A 13,976-nucleotide genomic window follows, 5' to 3' on the forward strand; every position below is an offset into this window, starting at 1 on the left:
CACACTTTGGGCCAAAACCCTTCAGCAGGACTGGAGAAAAGAAAGAGGAGGAGTAGATTTAAAAAGGGTGGGGGGGGAGGGAGAAACACAAAGAGATAGGTGAAACCGGGGAGGGGCGAAGTAAAGAGCTGGGAAGTTGATTGGTGAAAGAGATACAGGGCTGGGGGGGGGGGGGGGGGAGGAGAGGCAGGGAGCACCAGAGGGAGGAGATGGGCAAACAAGGAGATAGCGTGAGAGAGGAAGAAGGGGATGGGTAATGGTGAAGGGGAGTGGGGCGCATTACTGGAAGTTCTAGAAATTGATATTCATGCCATCTGGTTGGAGACTACCCAGATGGAATACAAGATGTTGTTCCTCCAACCTGAGTGAGGGCTCATCGTGACTGTAGAGGAGGCCATGGATAGACATATCGGAATGGGAATGGGAAGTGGAATTATATGGATGGGTACTGGGAGACCACACTTCTTCTGGCAGATGGAGCTTCGGTGCTCGGTGAAGCGGTCTCCCAATCTATGTCGGGTCTCATCGATACATAGGAGGCCACACCGGGAGCACCGGACACAGTATATGACCCCAACTGACTCACAGGCGAAGTGCTGCCTCAGCTGGAAGGACTGTTTAGGGCCCTGAATGGTAGTGGAGGAGGAGATGTAGGGGCAGCTGTAGCACTTGTTCTGCTTGCAAGGACAAGTGCCAGGAGGGAGATCAGTGGGGAGGGATGGATTGAATGGACAAAGGAGTCACATAGGGAGCAATCCTTGCGAAAGCAGAAAATGGGGGGGGGGGGGGGGGGGATGGGAAAAATGTGCTTGGTGGTAGGATCCTATTTTGGAGATAGCAAAAGTTATGGACTCTCTTGTCCATTCATTCCCCTCCCTCCCCCCACTGATCTCTCTCCTGGTACCTAACCTTGCAAGCAGAACAAGTGCTACACTTGCCCCTACAACTCCTCCCTCTCTACCATTCAGGGCCCTAAATAGTCCTTCCAGGTGAGGTAACACCTCACCTGTGAGTCTGTTGGGGTCATATACTGTGTCTGATGTGGTCTCCTGTATATCAGTGAGACCCAACATAGATTGGGAGACTGCTTCACCGAGCACCTATGCTCAACCCGCCTCCCAGTTTCACCCATCTCCTTGTGATTATCCTTCCCCCACCTTTTAAGTATATTCATCTTTTCTCTCTAGTCCTGCTGAAGAGTCTCAGTCCAAAATGTCGACTGTACTCTTTTCCATTAATGCTGTCTTGCCTGATTAGTTTAGGACTAAGATCTTTTGTTTTTGACACCTTTGCGAATGGGATTAGGTCCTGTCATCTTGGCTCTGCATAGTTTTATATACCTCAATTAAGTCTACTTCTGTCTGGATAACCACAACTCCAGCTTATTCGCTCCCCCACCCCCCAGTACTGGGAACTTCCTTGGAAATTTCTTTGAGCACATTTCTAGTGCAATCACATCTTTTCAGTTTTATGATGATCAAAACTATTGCCAATACTCAAGCTGGGATTCGACTTTCATATATTTCTGAGATAAACCATGTTCCCAAATTCTGTGATGGACTAACAAAGGGAAGTACCTGGCCTGCTTTATTAACCAGTTTTTTGACCTGCCCTCTCCCTTCAGGAACTTGTGGGTGTTACTCCAAAGTTCTTCGGCTCCTTCACATCACTGACTTGACTCAAATGCATGCTCCTTAAGTAGTGATAAAACATCATTTTTTCTTTTAATTTATTCTACACATATTTTCCCACCCTACTTTAGTTTTGTATGTTTAAAACTTCATTCCTGTACTTCTGACACTCTTCCTGGCATTCTACTACATTAAAATGTCAGTTTCAAATACAAACTTCCCTTTTTACCTCATTATCCAGAGGGTTCTAAATTTGGCAGTCACATTCTTACCTTTCTGGGAATGTCCTTAATTGCTATGTCTAATATAAGTAGCTGCTTTTGCTAGTTTAGCTGTTGTAAAATAAAATGGCTTAATAGCGGACCTTCAGATAAGGCAGATTTTCACCTTGTGACAGATCAAAGAAACAGCGAGCGATATTACAATCACTATTGTAGTACTCTTGTACTATAGGTATTGCACAGCAAGAACATTTATAAACATCTAATGCTAATGGCAATTACACAATTATTCCATAAATAATCAAGTCATAATATGTTGCAGTACAATTGGAATAGCACACAATAAGAACTTAATTTCTATTTTGCAATTTCTATGTACAATTTTTAAATTTATAAACATTATGCTATAAAGCTTCAAGCTTTATTCAATACATGGTTAACCAGGTTAAGGAACTTTGAGGTTTCCTTACATAACAGGCTGGAGAGTTTAATGAAAGTTAAAATTAGGGAGGCCCTGAAAACCACTAAAGGGTAAGAGGTGGTACAAACCGAGTTCTGGATTTGCATTTGGAAAGTTCAAAACTAACTTAAGATTTATGATTAAAAAATCCAAAACAAAGCTGATAAAAGTATGACACCTAGTTTTATAAACATGTACTGCATATGCTTGTGAATATTTGACTGTGTTTTGTGGATCTGTCTTTTTTACACATTACAATAAGTACTGAACAATATTAAAATGAAATTTAGATAAAATACATTTTTTTCTTTCTATTCAGACTGAATGGCACAGAAGGCATGAATGGCTGTGGACAGGATGTTTCCTGTTGTGGGGGAGTCTAAGATCAGAGGACACTGCCTCGGAATAGAGGGACATTCATTCTGAATAGAGATGAGGAGGAATTTCTTTGGCCAGAAAGTAGTGAATCTGTGGAATTCACTGCTACAGGCGGCTGTGGAGGCCAAGTCATTGGTTATATTTATGGCAAAGGTTGACAGATTCTTGATTAGTCAGTACATGACGGGTTACGTGGAGAAGGCAGGAGATTGGGGCTGAGTGGGAAATAGATGAGCCATGATGAAATGGTGGAGCAGTCTCGATGAGCCAAATGGCCTTATTCTGCTTCTATATCTTATGGCTGAGTGACCTACTCCTGATTCTAATTGCTAATGGTTCTTTTTTTGAAATTAATCTGTATAATATGGGTTGATCTTAGCACCATTCTTTATCAACATCTGCTCATTTATGAAAAAGTCACATCACAAATTATCACAGTAACTTATGAAAAGATGATTCATCATTCGAATATTCTTGAAGCTCTAAAAGTTATATTAATACTAAATACGCACCTTGTCCGTGCCATCACATTATTCTTTTTTGGTTGCTGGTTGACAGGGCTTCCAACATTACCATTTTTCAATGAGCCTTTCCTGGCTAGCTCTCTTTGTTTCTCTGTAAATAGACATATTAAATACTTATTCTTTGACTGGCATTTCATATTTCATACAGATTTCTTTATTTATTTACACCTGAATATCCCCAATAGTTGTGCAGTAAAAATCCACTATCCAACTGCTTGGAAGTCCCAAAGAATAAGCATCTAGCTCACTGAGACCTCCATTCCCATCCACTTTTGAAACTTACATTTGCTGGAGAATTTGATATATTACCTTGTAATATCTTGTGAATAGGAAAAAAAGTGCGAAGAAGGATTACTTGGAATAACATCCAGTAATCTTGTAAATCTATTAATGTGGTAAATCTGCTATGCCAGCACCAAATTCCAGAACGTGCCAGAGTAAGAGTTATATTTTAGTATGGAGCAGGCAGAATTGCATGTGGGAAGGCCACCTGGATGAAGACCCATCCATTAACAAACATAAAAGAACTGCAGTTCTAATTGTAGATCTCTGCATCATGAATTGTTTTAAAAATATAGACAATGGGGCTATTTTTCATTCCTAAATATTCATTAAAGGAGTACAATACCATTCCCACAAGATTGCATCCATATGACTGAGCTTGCAAGACAGTAGCAGACTACCTCCTATCAAAACAATAAAATTCCATTTCATTACTGACTTTTTTATAATTTTATTTATTTAGAGATACAGTGTAGAAAAGGCCCTTCTGGCCCAATAAGCTGCAGGCCTAACAACCCACCTATTTCACAGTATCCTAATCACAGTGTCCAATTTACAATGTCCAATTAACTTATGTCTTTGAATTGTGGGAGGAAACTGGAGCACCAAGAGCGCATGGGAAGAATGTACAAACTTTCTTACAGAAGATGCTGGAATTGAACTCCAAACTCCAATGCCATGAGCTGTAATAGTGTTGCACTAACTGCCACACTACTGTGACAACCCATTCTCAAAACAATTGCTTATAGACCATAAGACATAGGAACAGAATTAGGCCATTCGGCCCATCAAGTCTGCTCCACCATTCAATCATGCTGATCCCTTTTTTTTTTCCTATCTCCTCCTCAACCCTAGTTCCTGGCCTTCTCCCTGTAACCTTTGATGCTATGTCCAGTCAAGAACCTATCAATCTCTGCCTTAAATACACCCAACAACCTAGCCTCCACAGCGGCTTGTGGCAACAAATTCCACAAATTCACCACCCTTTGGCTAAAGAAATTTCTCTGCATCTGTTTTGAAAGGCCGCCCCTCTATCCTGAGGATATGCCCTCTTGTGCTAGACTCCCCTACCGTGGGAAACATCCTTTCCACATCTACTCTGTCTAGGCCTTTCAACGTTCAAAAGGTTTCAATGAGATCCCCCCACCCACCATCCTTCTGAATTCCAGTAAGTACAGACCCAGAGGCATCAAACATTCCCCGTATGATAACCCTTTCTTTCCTGGAATCAGCCTTGTGAACCTTCTGCATCCTAGCTGTTTCCTCAACACTACCGGCCTCTCCACCGATCTTCATAACATCTGCAAACTTGGCAACAAAGCCATCTATTCCGTCATCTAAATCACTTATATACAGAAAAAGAAGTGGTCCCAAAACTGACCCCTGTGTAACATCACTAGTCCATGGCAGCCAACCGGAAAAGGATCCTTTTATTCCCACTTGTGGCCTCCTACCAATCAGCTAGTAACCTCCCTGTAATAGCATGAGGCTGCTTATCAAGTTAAGAGCCCATGTGTGGCAACTTGTCAAAGGCCTTCTGTAAGTCCAAATATACAACATCCACTGCATCCTGTTTATCTATCCTACTTGTAATCTCCTCAAAGAATTCTAACAGGTTTGTCAGGCAGGATTTTTCCTGAAGGAAACCATGCTGACTTTGTACTACCTCGTCCTGTGTCACCAAGAACTCCATCACCTCATCCTTAACAATTGACTCCAACATATTGTATACAAGTATCAATTTGTAACACTTGATTACTCTTATTACAAACAACAGGAATTCTGCAGATGCTGGAAATTCAAGCAACACACATCAAAGTTGCTGGTGAATGCAGCAGGCCAGGCCACATCTCTAGGAAGAGGTGCAGTTGACGTTTCAGGCCGAGACCCTTCATCAGGACTAACTGAAGGAAGACTGAGTAAAGGATTTGAAAGTTGGAGGGGGAGGGGGAGATCCAAAATGATAGGAGAAGACAGGAGGGGGAGGGATGGAGCCAAGAGCTGGACAGGTGATAGGCAAAAGGGATATGAGAGGATCATGGGACTAGGAGGTCTGGGAAGAAAGACACGGTGGGGGGGAGACCCAGAGGATGGGCAAGGGGTATATTCAGAGGGAGAAAGAGAGTGAGAGAAAGAATGTGTGTATAAAAATAAGTAACAGATGGGGTACGAGGGGGAGGTGGGGCATTAGCAGAAGTTAGAGAAGTCGGTGTTCATGCCATCAGGTTGGAGGCTACCCAGACGGAATATAAGGTGTTGATCCTCCAACCTGAGTGTGGCTTCATCTTTACAGTAGAGGGGGCCGTGGATAGACATGCCAGAATGGGAATGGGATGTGGAATTAAAATGTGTGGCCACTGGGAGATCCTGCTTTCTCTAGCGGACGGAGCGTAGGTGTTCAGTAAAGCAGTCTCCCAGTCTGCGTCAGGTCTGGCCAATATATAAAAGGCCACATCGGAGCACCGGACGCAGTATATCACCCCAGCCGACTCACAGGTGAAGGACTGTTTGGGGCCCTGAATGGTGGCAAGGGAGGAAGTGTAAGGGCATGTGTAGCATTTGTTCCACTTACACGGATAAGTGCCAGGAGGGAGATCAGTGGGGAGGGATGGCGGGGACGAATGGACAAGGGAGTCGTGTAGGGAGCGATCCCTGTGGAATGCAGAGGGGGGGGGGGAGGGAAAGACGTGCTTAGTGGTGGGATCCCGTTGGAGGTGGCAGAAGTTACGGAGAATAATATGTTGGACCCAGAGGCTGGTGCGGTGGTAGGTGAGGACCAGGGGAACCCTGTTCATAGTGAGGTGGCGGGAGGATGGAGTGAGAGCAGATGTACGTGAAATGGGGGAGATGCGTTTAAGAGCAGAGTTGATGGTGGAGGAAGGGAAGCTCCTTTCTTTAAAAAAAGACATCTCCCTCACACATTCTTTCTTTCTCCTTTTTCTCCCTCTTTCCCTCTCGTATCCCTTTTGCCAATCACCTGTCCAGCTCTTGGCTCCATCCCTCCCTCTCCTGTCTTCTCCTATCATTTTGGATCTCCCCCTCCCCCTCCAACTTTCAAATCCCTTACTCACTCCTCCTTCAGTTAGTCCTGACGAAGGGTCTCGGCCTGAAACGTCAACTGTACCTCTTCCTAGAGATGCTGCCTGGCCTGCTGCGTTCACCAGCAACTTTTATGTGTATTACTCTTATTGATTCGTTCTTGTACATTTGTATAAATGGCAGTAGAGTATTGTAACTAAAAGAATTGTCATCTCACAGCCCCAGTGACCTGCATTCAAGCCAAACTTCTAGTTTTGTCTCAGTGAGCACTTGGGGTTTCCCTGGGTGTTTGAGTTAAGGGATTAATTGCTTATTGCAAATTGTCCCCTTCGTGGGTAAGGAAGTGGTAGAACTTGAGCGAAGTTGATGGGAAAATAAGAAAGTGTAGACACAAAATAATCTGCAGATGCTGTTGTCAAAGGAACACTCACAATGCGCTGGAGGAACTCAGTAGGTCAGTCGGCATCAGTTGAAAAGATTAGTCAACGTATCGGGCCGAAACCCTTCGTCAGGACTGAAAGAAGAACTTTGGGGAGGGTTTGAAGAATGCTGGTAGTTGAAAAAAACAGTAATTTTTAAGACAAAGGGGTGGGGGAGGGGAAGCAAGGAGGTGATTGGCAGGAGAACAATAGTAGAAGGGGGCAGAACTATGAGGGAGGTGATGCAAAATGGGGATAGAGGAAGGGAGGGGGAGAGAATTACTGGAAGTTGAGAATTCTATGTTCATACCAAGGGGCTGGAGGCTACCTAGATGGTATATGAGGTGTTGCTCCTCCAACCTGAGTTTAGCCTCATCATGGCAGTAGAGGAGGCCATGTATGAACATATCTGAATGGGAATGGGAAGCAGAGTTGAAGTGGGTGGCTACCGGGAGATCCTGTCTGCTGTGGCGGACGGAGTGGAAGTGCTCGATGAAGCAGTCCCCCAATCTGCGTCGGGTTTCACCGATGTAGAGGAGGCTGCACCGGGAGCACTGGATGCAATAGATGACCCCAGATTCGCAAGTGAAGTGTTGGCTCACCTGGAAGGACTGTTTGGGGCCTTGAATGGTGGCAAGAGAGGAGGGGTAGGGACAGGTGTAGCACTTACGCTTACGGGGATAAGTGCCGGGTGGGAGATCCATGGGGATGGATGTGCAGATAAGTGAGTCGTAGAGGGATCGATCCCTGTGGAAAGCGGAGAGGGGTGGAAAGGGAAAGATGTGCTTAGTGGTGGGGTCCTGTTGAAGGTGGCGGAAGTAGCGGAGGATAATGTGCTGGATCCGGAGGCTGGGTGGGGTGGTAGGTGAGGACAAGGGGAACTCTGTCCCTGTTGTGGTGGCAGGAAGATGGCGTGAGGGCCGAAGTGCGGGAAATGGAGGAGATGTGGGTGAGGGCATCATTGATCACCGTAGAAGGGAAACCACGATCCTTAAAGGAGGAGGACATTTGCGATGTCCTGGAACAGAAAGCCTCATCTTGGGAGCAGATGCAGTGGAGACGGAGGAACTGGGAATAGGGAATGGCATTTTTGCATGTGGCAGGGTGGGAAGAGGTATAGTCGAGGTAGTTATGAGAGTCAGTGGGCTTGTAGAAGATGTCAGTGGACAGTCTGTCTCCAGAGATGGAGACCGAGACATCGAGAAAGGGGAGAGAAGTGTCAGAGATAGACCAAGTGAAATTGAGGGCTGGGTGGAAGTTTTAAGTAAAGTCAATGAAATTGACGAGCTCAGCATGGGTGCAGGAAGCAGCACCACTGTAGTCGTCAATGTACCGAAGGAAAAGTTGGGGAGCAGTACCAGAATAGGTTTGGAGCACAGACTGTTCCACATAACCAACGAAGAGGAAGGCATAGCTGGGTCCCATGCGAGTTCCCATAGCTACACCTTTAGTCTGAAGAAAGTGGGAAAAGCCAAAAGAGGAGTTATTAAGTGTGAGAAGCAGTTCCGCCAACCGGAGGAGGGTAGTGGTGGTGGGGAACTGGTGAGGTCTATTATCCAGGAAGTAGTGGAGGGCTTTGAGGCCTTCTTGATGGGGAATGGAGGTGTATAAGGATTGGACATCCATAGTAAAAATGAAGCAGTTGGGACCGGGGAACTGGAAGTTATTGAAGAGGTGGCTGGCATGAGATGTATCGCGGGTGTAGGTGGGGAGGGACTGAACTATGGGTGACAAAATGGAGTCCAGGTAGGCAGATACAAGTTCAGTTGGACAGGTGCAGGCAGAAACTATGGGCCTACTGGGACAGTCAGGCTTGTGTATCTTTGGGAGGAGGTAAAACTGAGCGGTACGGGGTGTGGGAATAATGAGTTTAGCGGCTGAGGATGGAAGGTCTCCGGAGTTGATAAGGGCAGTGATTGTACGGGAGACAATGGTTTGATGTTTTTTGGTGGGGTCCTGTTCCAGGGGTAAATAGGAGGAGGTGTCAGAGAGCTGTCATTTGGCCTCAGTGAGGTAGAGGTCTGTCCGCCAGACTACTACGGCACCACCTTTGTTAGCAGGTTTGATGGTGAGGTTTGGATTACTGCGGAGAGAGAGGAGGGCAAAATGTAGTGCAGGATTAATGGGTGCTTGACTTTTGTTCTGAACTCATTGGGCCAAAAGCATCTGTTTCTTTGTTCGATGACTCTATGACTGTTTTAACCAAATATCAGTACACAGGAGAAAATGGACAAGCTTGTACCAGAGACTATTTGGAAGGATGTGCACTTGAAGCTTAACAAATGGCATAAATACGTTGACCTGAAACATATGACACCAAGTTCCTGAGAAGTGAAAGTAAATAATGAAAAGGTCATTCATTTTAAGGCTGAAACTCCCACAGGGAATCATATAAACTACATCACTGTAGGCATCTCAGTACTGGATGTGCTTTCTGCCAGCAGAAGATAGCTGATGATTCAGATGATATTTTAAAATCAGGGATAAGAGTTTATCTTCACCAGAACTAAAGATACCGATTTCCGCATTATCTGTAGCTCCTGAGTACATCTGCTTCCCAGACGGACAACTCTACTTTACTCTGCCACATATACACTTCAGCAATATTGCCAGTTAACTGATGTACTGAAACAGCTATTTAAACAGACAAGTACAATTTAAGAGAGAAGGAAAACCACGTCTAATGAGGACAACCTTGTTGCGGTTTGGAGGCTTATGTGCCCCAATGACTTGGGAGAGCTACGGTTGCAAGAAAAATGTTTGGAAACCCTTTGCAGTTGCCTGGTTTTCTGCATTAGTTATGCATAAGATGTGGTCTGATCTTCACCGAAGTGACAATAACAAACAAACACAATCTGCCTAAAAAAGAACAAACAATCGTACTTCTCTTTGTTACTGAGTACACCATTGAAACAATCAGAGTCTAAATTCAAAACAGTATGTGAACCTCCTGGGTAATGCCTTCTACAAAAACTATTTGAAGTCAGGCGTTCCAGTCAATGAGATGGGATTGGAGGTGTGGATTGTAAAGGGGCCCTGCCTTATAAGAAGGCCACACAAAATCAGATTACTGACAGCCGGCTCTTCTCAAGAAAGATCTGTTTATATGCACCATGCCTCGATCAAAACAACTTTCAGAGGACCTTATAAGAATTATAGAGATGCATGAAGCTAGAAAAGGCTACAAAAGCATTTCTAAAGACCTGAGTGTTTAGTCCACAGTAAGAGAAACTGTCTACAAATGGAGGAAATTTAGTACCATTGCCACTTTCCCCAAGAGAGGGCATCCTGCAAAGATCATGCCAAGAGCACAATGTGCAGTGCTGAAGGAGGTGAAAAAGAACCCAAGGGAAACAGCACAAGACGTGCAGAGATCTCTAGAACTTGGTAAAGTCACGGGTGACCACTATAAGAAAAGCACTGAACAAGAACAGTGTTTACGGAAGGATACCATGGAGGAAACCATTGCTCTCTTAAAAAGCAAGATAAAAGGGTCTTTTAAGAGGCTCCTGGATAGGTATATGGAGCTTAGAAAAATAGAGGGCTATGGATAACCCGAGGTAATTTCTAAAGTAAGTACATGTTCAGCACAGCATTGTGGGCTGAAGGGCCTGTATTGTGCTGTAGGCTTTTTATTTCTATGTTCTATTGTTGCACATCTCAAGTTTGCAAAAGACCACCTGGATGTTCCATTCAAACATTTCAGCACAGAAACAGGCCTTTTGGCCCTTCTTGGCTGTGCTGAACCATTTTCTGCCTCGTCCTACTGACCTGCACCTGGACCATATCCCTCCATACACCTCTCATCCATGTCCCTGTCCAAGTTTTTCTTAAATGTTAAAAGTGAGCCCACATTTACCACTTCATCTGGCAGCTCATTCCACACTCCCACCACTCTGTGTGTGAAGAAGCCACCCCCTAATGTTCCCTTTAAACTTTTCCCCCTTCACTCTTAACCCATGTCCTCTGGTTTTTTTTCTCCCCTAGCCTCCGTGGAAAAAGCCTGCTTGCATTCACTCTATCTATACCCATCATAATTTTATATACCTCTATCAAATCTCCCCTCATTCTTCTACGCTCCAGGGAATAAAGTCCTAACCTATTCAACCTTTCTCTGTAACTGAGTTTCTCAAGTCCCGGCAACATCCTTGTAAACCTTCTCTGCACTCTTTCAACCTAATTAATATCCTTCCTGTAATTAGGTGACCAAAACTGCACACAATACTCCAGATTCGGCCTCACCAATGCCTTATACAACCTCACCATAACATTCCAACTCTCATACTCAATACTTTGATTTATAAAGGCCAATGTACTAAAAGCTTTCTTTACGACCCTATCTACCTGTGACACCACTTTTAGGGAATTTTGTATCTGTATTCCCAGATCCCTCTGTTCTACTGCACTCCTCAGTGCCCTACCATTTACCTTGTATGTTCCAACTTGGTTTGTCCTTCCAAAGTGCAATATCTCACACTTGTCTGTATTAAACTCCATCTGCCATTTTTCAGCTCATTTTTTCAGCTGGTCCAAATGCCTCTGCAAGCTTTGAAAACCTTCTTCACTGTCCATTACACCTCCAATCTTTGCATCATCAGCAAATTTGCTGATCCAATTTACCACATTATGATCCAGATCATTGATATAGATGACAAATAACAATAGACCCAGCACTGATCCCTGTGGCACACCACTAGTCACAGACCTCCACTCAGAGAAGCAATCCTCCACTACGACTCTCTGGCTTCTCCCATTGAGCCAAAGTCTAATCCAATTTACTACCTCACCATGTATACCGACCGACTAAATCTTCCTAACTAACCTCCCATGCGGGACCTTGTCAAAGGCCTTACTAAAGTCCATATAGACAACACCCACTGCCTTCCCTACATCCACTTTCCTGGTAACCTCCTCGAAAAACTCTAATAGATTTGTTAAACATGACCTACCACGCACAAAGCTATGCTGACTCTCCCTAATAAGTCCCTGTCTATCCAAGTACTTGTAGATCCTATCTCTTAGTACTCCTTCCAATAATTTACCTACTACCGATGTCAAACTTACTGGCCTATAATTTCCTGGATTACTTTTTAAGCCTTTTTTTAAACAAGGGAACAACATGAGCTATACTCCAATCCTCCAGCACTTCACCCATGGATACCGACATTTTAAATATATCTGCCAGGGCCCCTGCAATTTCAACACTAGTCTCCTACTAGGTCCAAGGGAATACCCGGTCAGGTCCTGGGGATTTATCTACTCAGATTTGCCTCAAGATAGCAAGCATCTCCTCCTCTTCAATTTGTATAGGTTCCATGACCTCACTACTTGTTTGCCTTATTTCTACTGACTCCATGCCTGGCGAAGGGTCTCGGCCCGAAACGTCTTCATATAGATGCTGCCTGGCCTGCTGCATTCACCAGTAATTTTTATGTGTGTTGCTTGAAATTCCAGCATCTGCAGATTTCCTCACGTTTGAGTAAATCACAGCAGAATAGTTTAAAAGAAAATCTGTGTTTCGGAATGGCCAAGTCAGAGTCTAATCCTTAACCATGCAAGGTCCCCAGAAATATTGATGAACTGAAACAGCTTTGTATGGAGGAATGGTCTAAAATTTCTCTTTGCCGTTGTACAAGTCTGATCAACAGCTACAGGAAATGTCTGGTGCTCAACCAGTTATTAAATAGAAGGCTTCACGTACTTTTTACAGCCTGGATTGTGAATGATTGAACAATGTGTTCAACAAAGACATGAAAAGTGCAATAGTTCGTGTGTTATTAGTTTAAGCAGATTGTGTTCATCTATTACTGTGTGGCTTAGATGAAGATCAGACCATATTTTAATGAGTAATTAATGCAGAAAACCAGGTAATTACAAAGGGTTCACAAACTACATCTTGCAACTGCATGTTGTCTGAAGTCCAGCCTTTATGCTTTGCCTCTTGGTAGGGTCATCCATGGCAAACAAGTGAAAAGTTAGAGGCCAAAGTAAGAGTGGTGTACTGGTCCTCCAGATTTGGGGGTTCAGCTCAGAGCTGACAACCCTGACTGGTAAAACAAAATTGTTAAGGAAACAGCAACAAAGAATCCCTCTACATCTGAGTGGCCAAGGACAGACAGATATGGAGGACTTCATTGCTGCTCTAAAAGCCAGCAGTGTAACGAGCAGTAAGTAATGAGTATTTATATATATATTTTTAAAATACATTTTTGAACTCAAAAGTTAAAAGTTTTCTCACCGTTCATGTTTAAAAATATCACTGACAAAACAAAATTGAAAGTGGATTGTCAAAACAAAACTTTGAAACTGGAAGGGAGTGAGATGGAAAGATTAGGTTTACAAAGATGATTACTTTACTTAAAGATAACTGAATATAATAACTAATCTCCACCAAAGTGAAATATTTTTTTGAAAAATACAAGGTGAAATAATACTGATATTAGTTCCTTAAGGTTGTCACAGTCGGGGGAATTAGTGGGGTTATTATTGCTCCTTCGCTATCACAGCATCCAAGTCTTGTAACTCTCTGCCCAACACTAACATCAAAGTATCTTCTCAAGAAGTCATGCAGCAATTCAAGCTTGCAGCTTATAATATTTTAAGGGAATTTAGGCTGGTCTGGTCAGTGGAAAATGAATAAAAACCTGAGCAGGTAGTGTGTACAGCATGGCCAAACAGTTAGATCAATCCTACTTAGGCTCCTTGGTCCTCCTATTTTTCCATGCTCTGCTTCCTGGAATCCACATTCCTTTCCTCAGTCAGTACCGCATGCAAAATAAAACTATTCTTAGGAGTACAGAAACTTAGAAGTACAAGCACCCACATTCCATAATATTAAAAATTAATGAATTTTAAGTAAATATTAAGATTCAAAAGATCTAGCTAAGCAGTTAAATAGTTAATGCTATTATTTACAGTTTCAGACTCTCGTATCATGAAGTTCTCTCATGTTGGAAGAAAATAACAATGTTCTGATAGACAAAAATAACCCAATCCACACTCATGAATTGTACTAACAGTGA

At 43.6% G+C, this 13,976-nt stretch overlaps 1 protein-coding gene across 2 annotated transcripts in view; it reads right to left on the reverse strand.

The window, feature by feature from the left end:
* fam219aa (family with sequence similarity 219 member Aa) overlaps positions 1–13,976 on the reverse strand; it is a 49,186-nt gene that overhangs the window by 14,367 nt on the left and 20,843 nt on the right. For both annotated transcript variants that reach the window (XM_072252354.1, XM_072252353.1), the window contains exon 3: positions 3,203–3,305. In XM_072252354.1, the coding sequence (XP_072108455.1) occupies positions 3,203–3,305 (103 nt within the window). The remainder of the gene's footprint in view (positions 1–3,202; positions 3,306–13,976) is intronic.

Source organism: Mobula birostris, chromosome 3, assembly GCF_030028105.1.
Source record: "Mobula birostris isolate sMobBir1 chromosome 3, sMobBir1.hap1, whole genome shotgun sequence".
Classification (NCBI taxonomy): Eukaryota; Metazoa; Chordata; class Chondrichthyes; order Myliobatiformes; family Myliobatidae; genus Mobula; species Mobula birostris.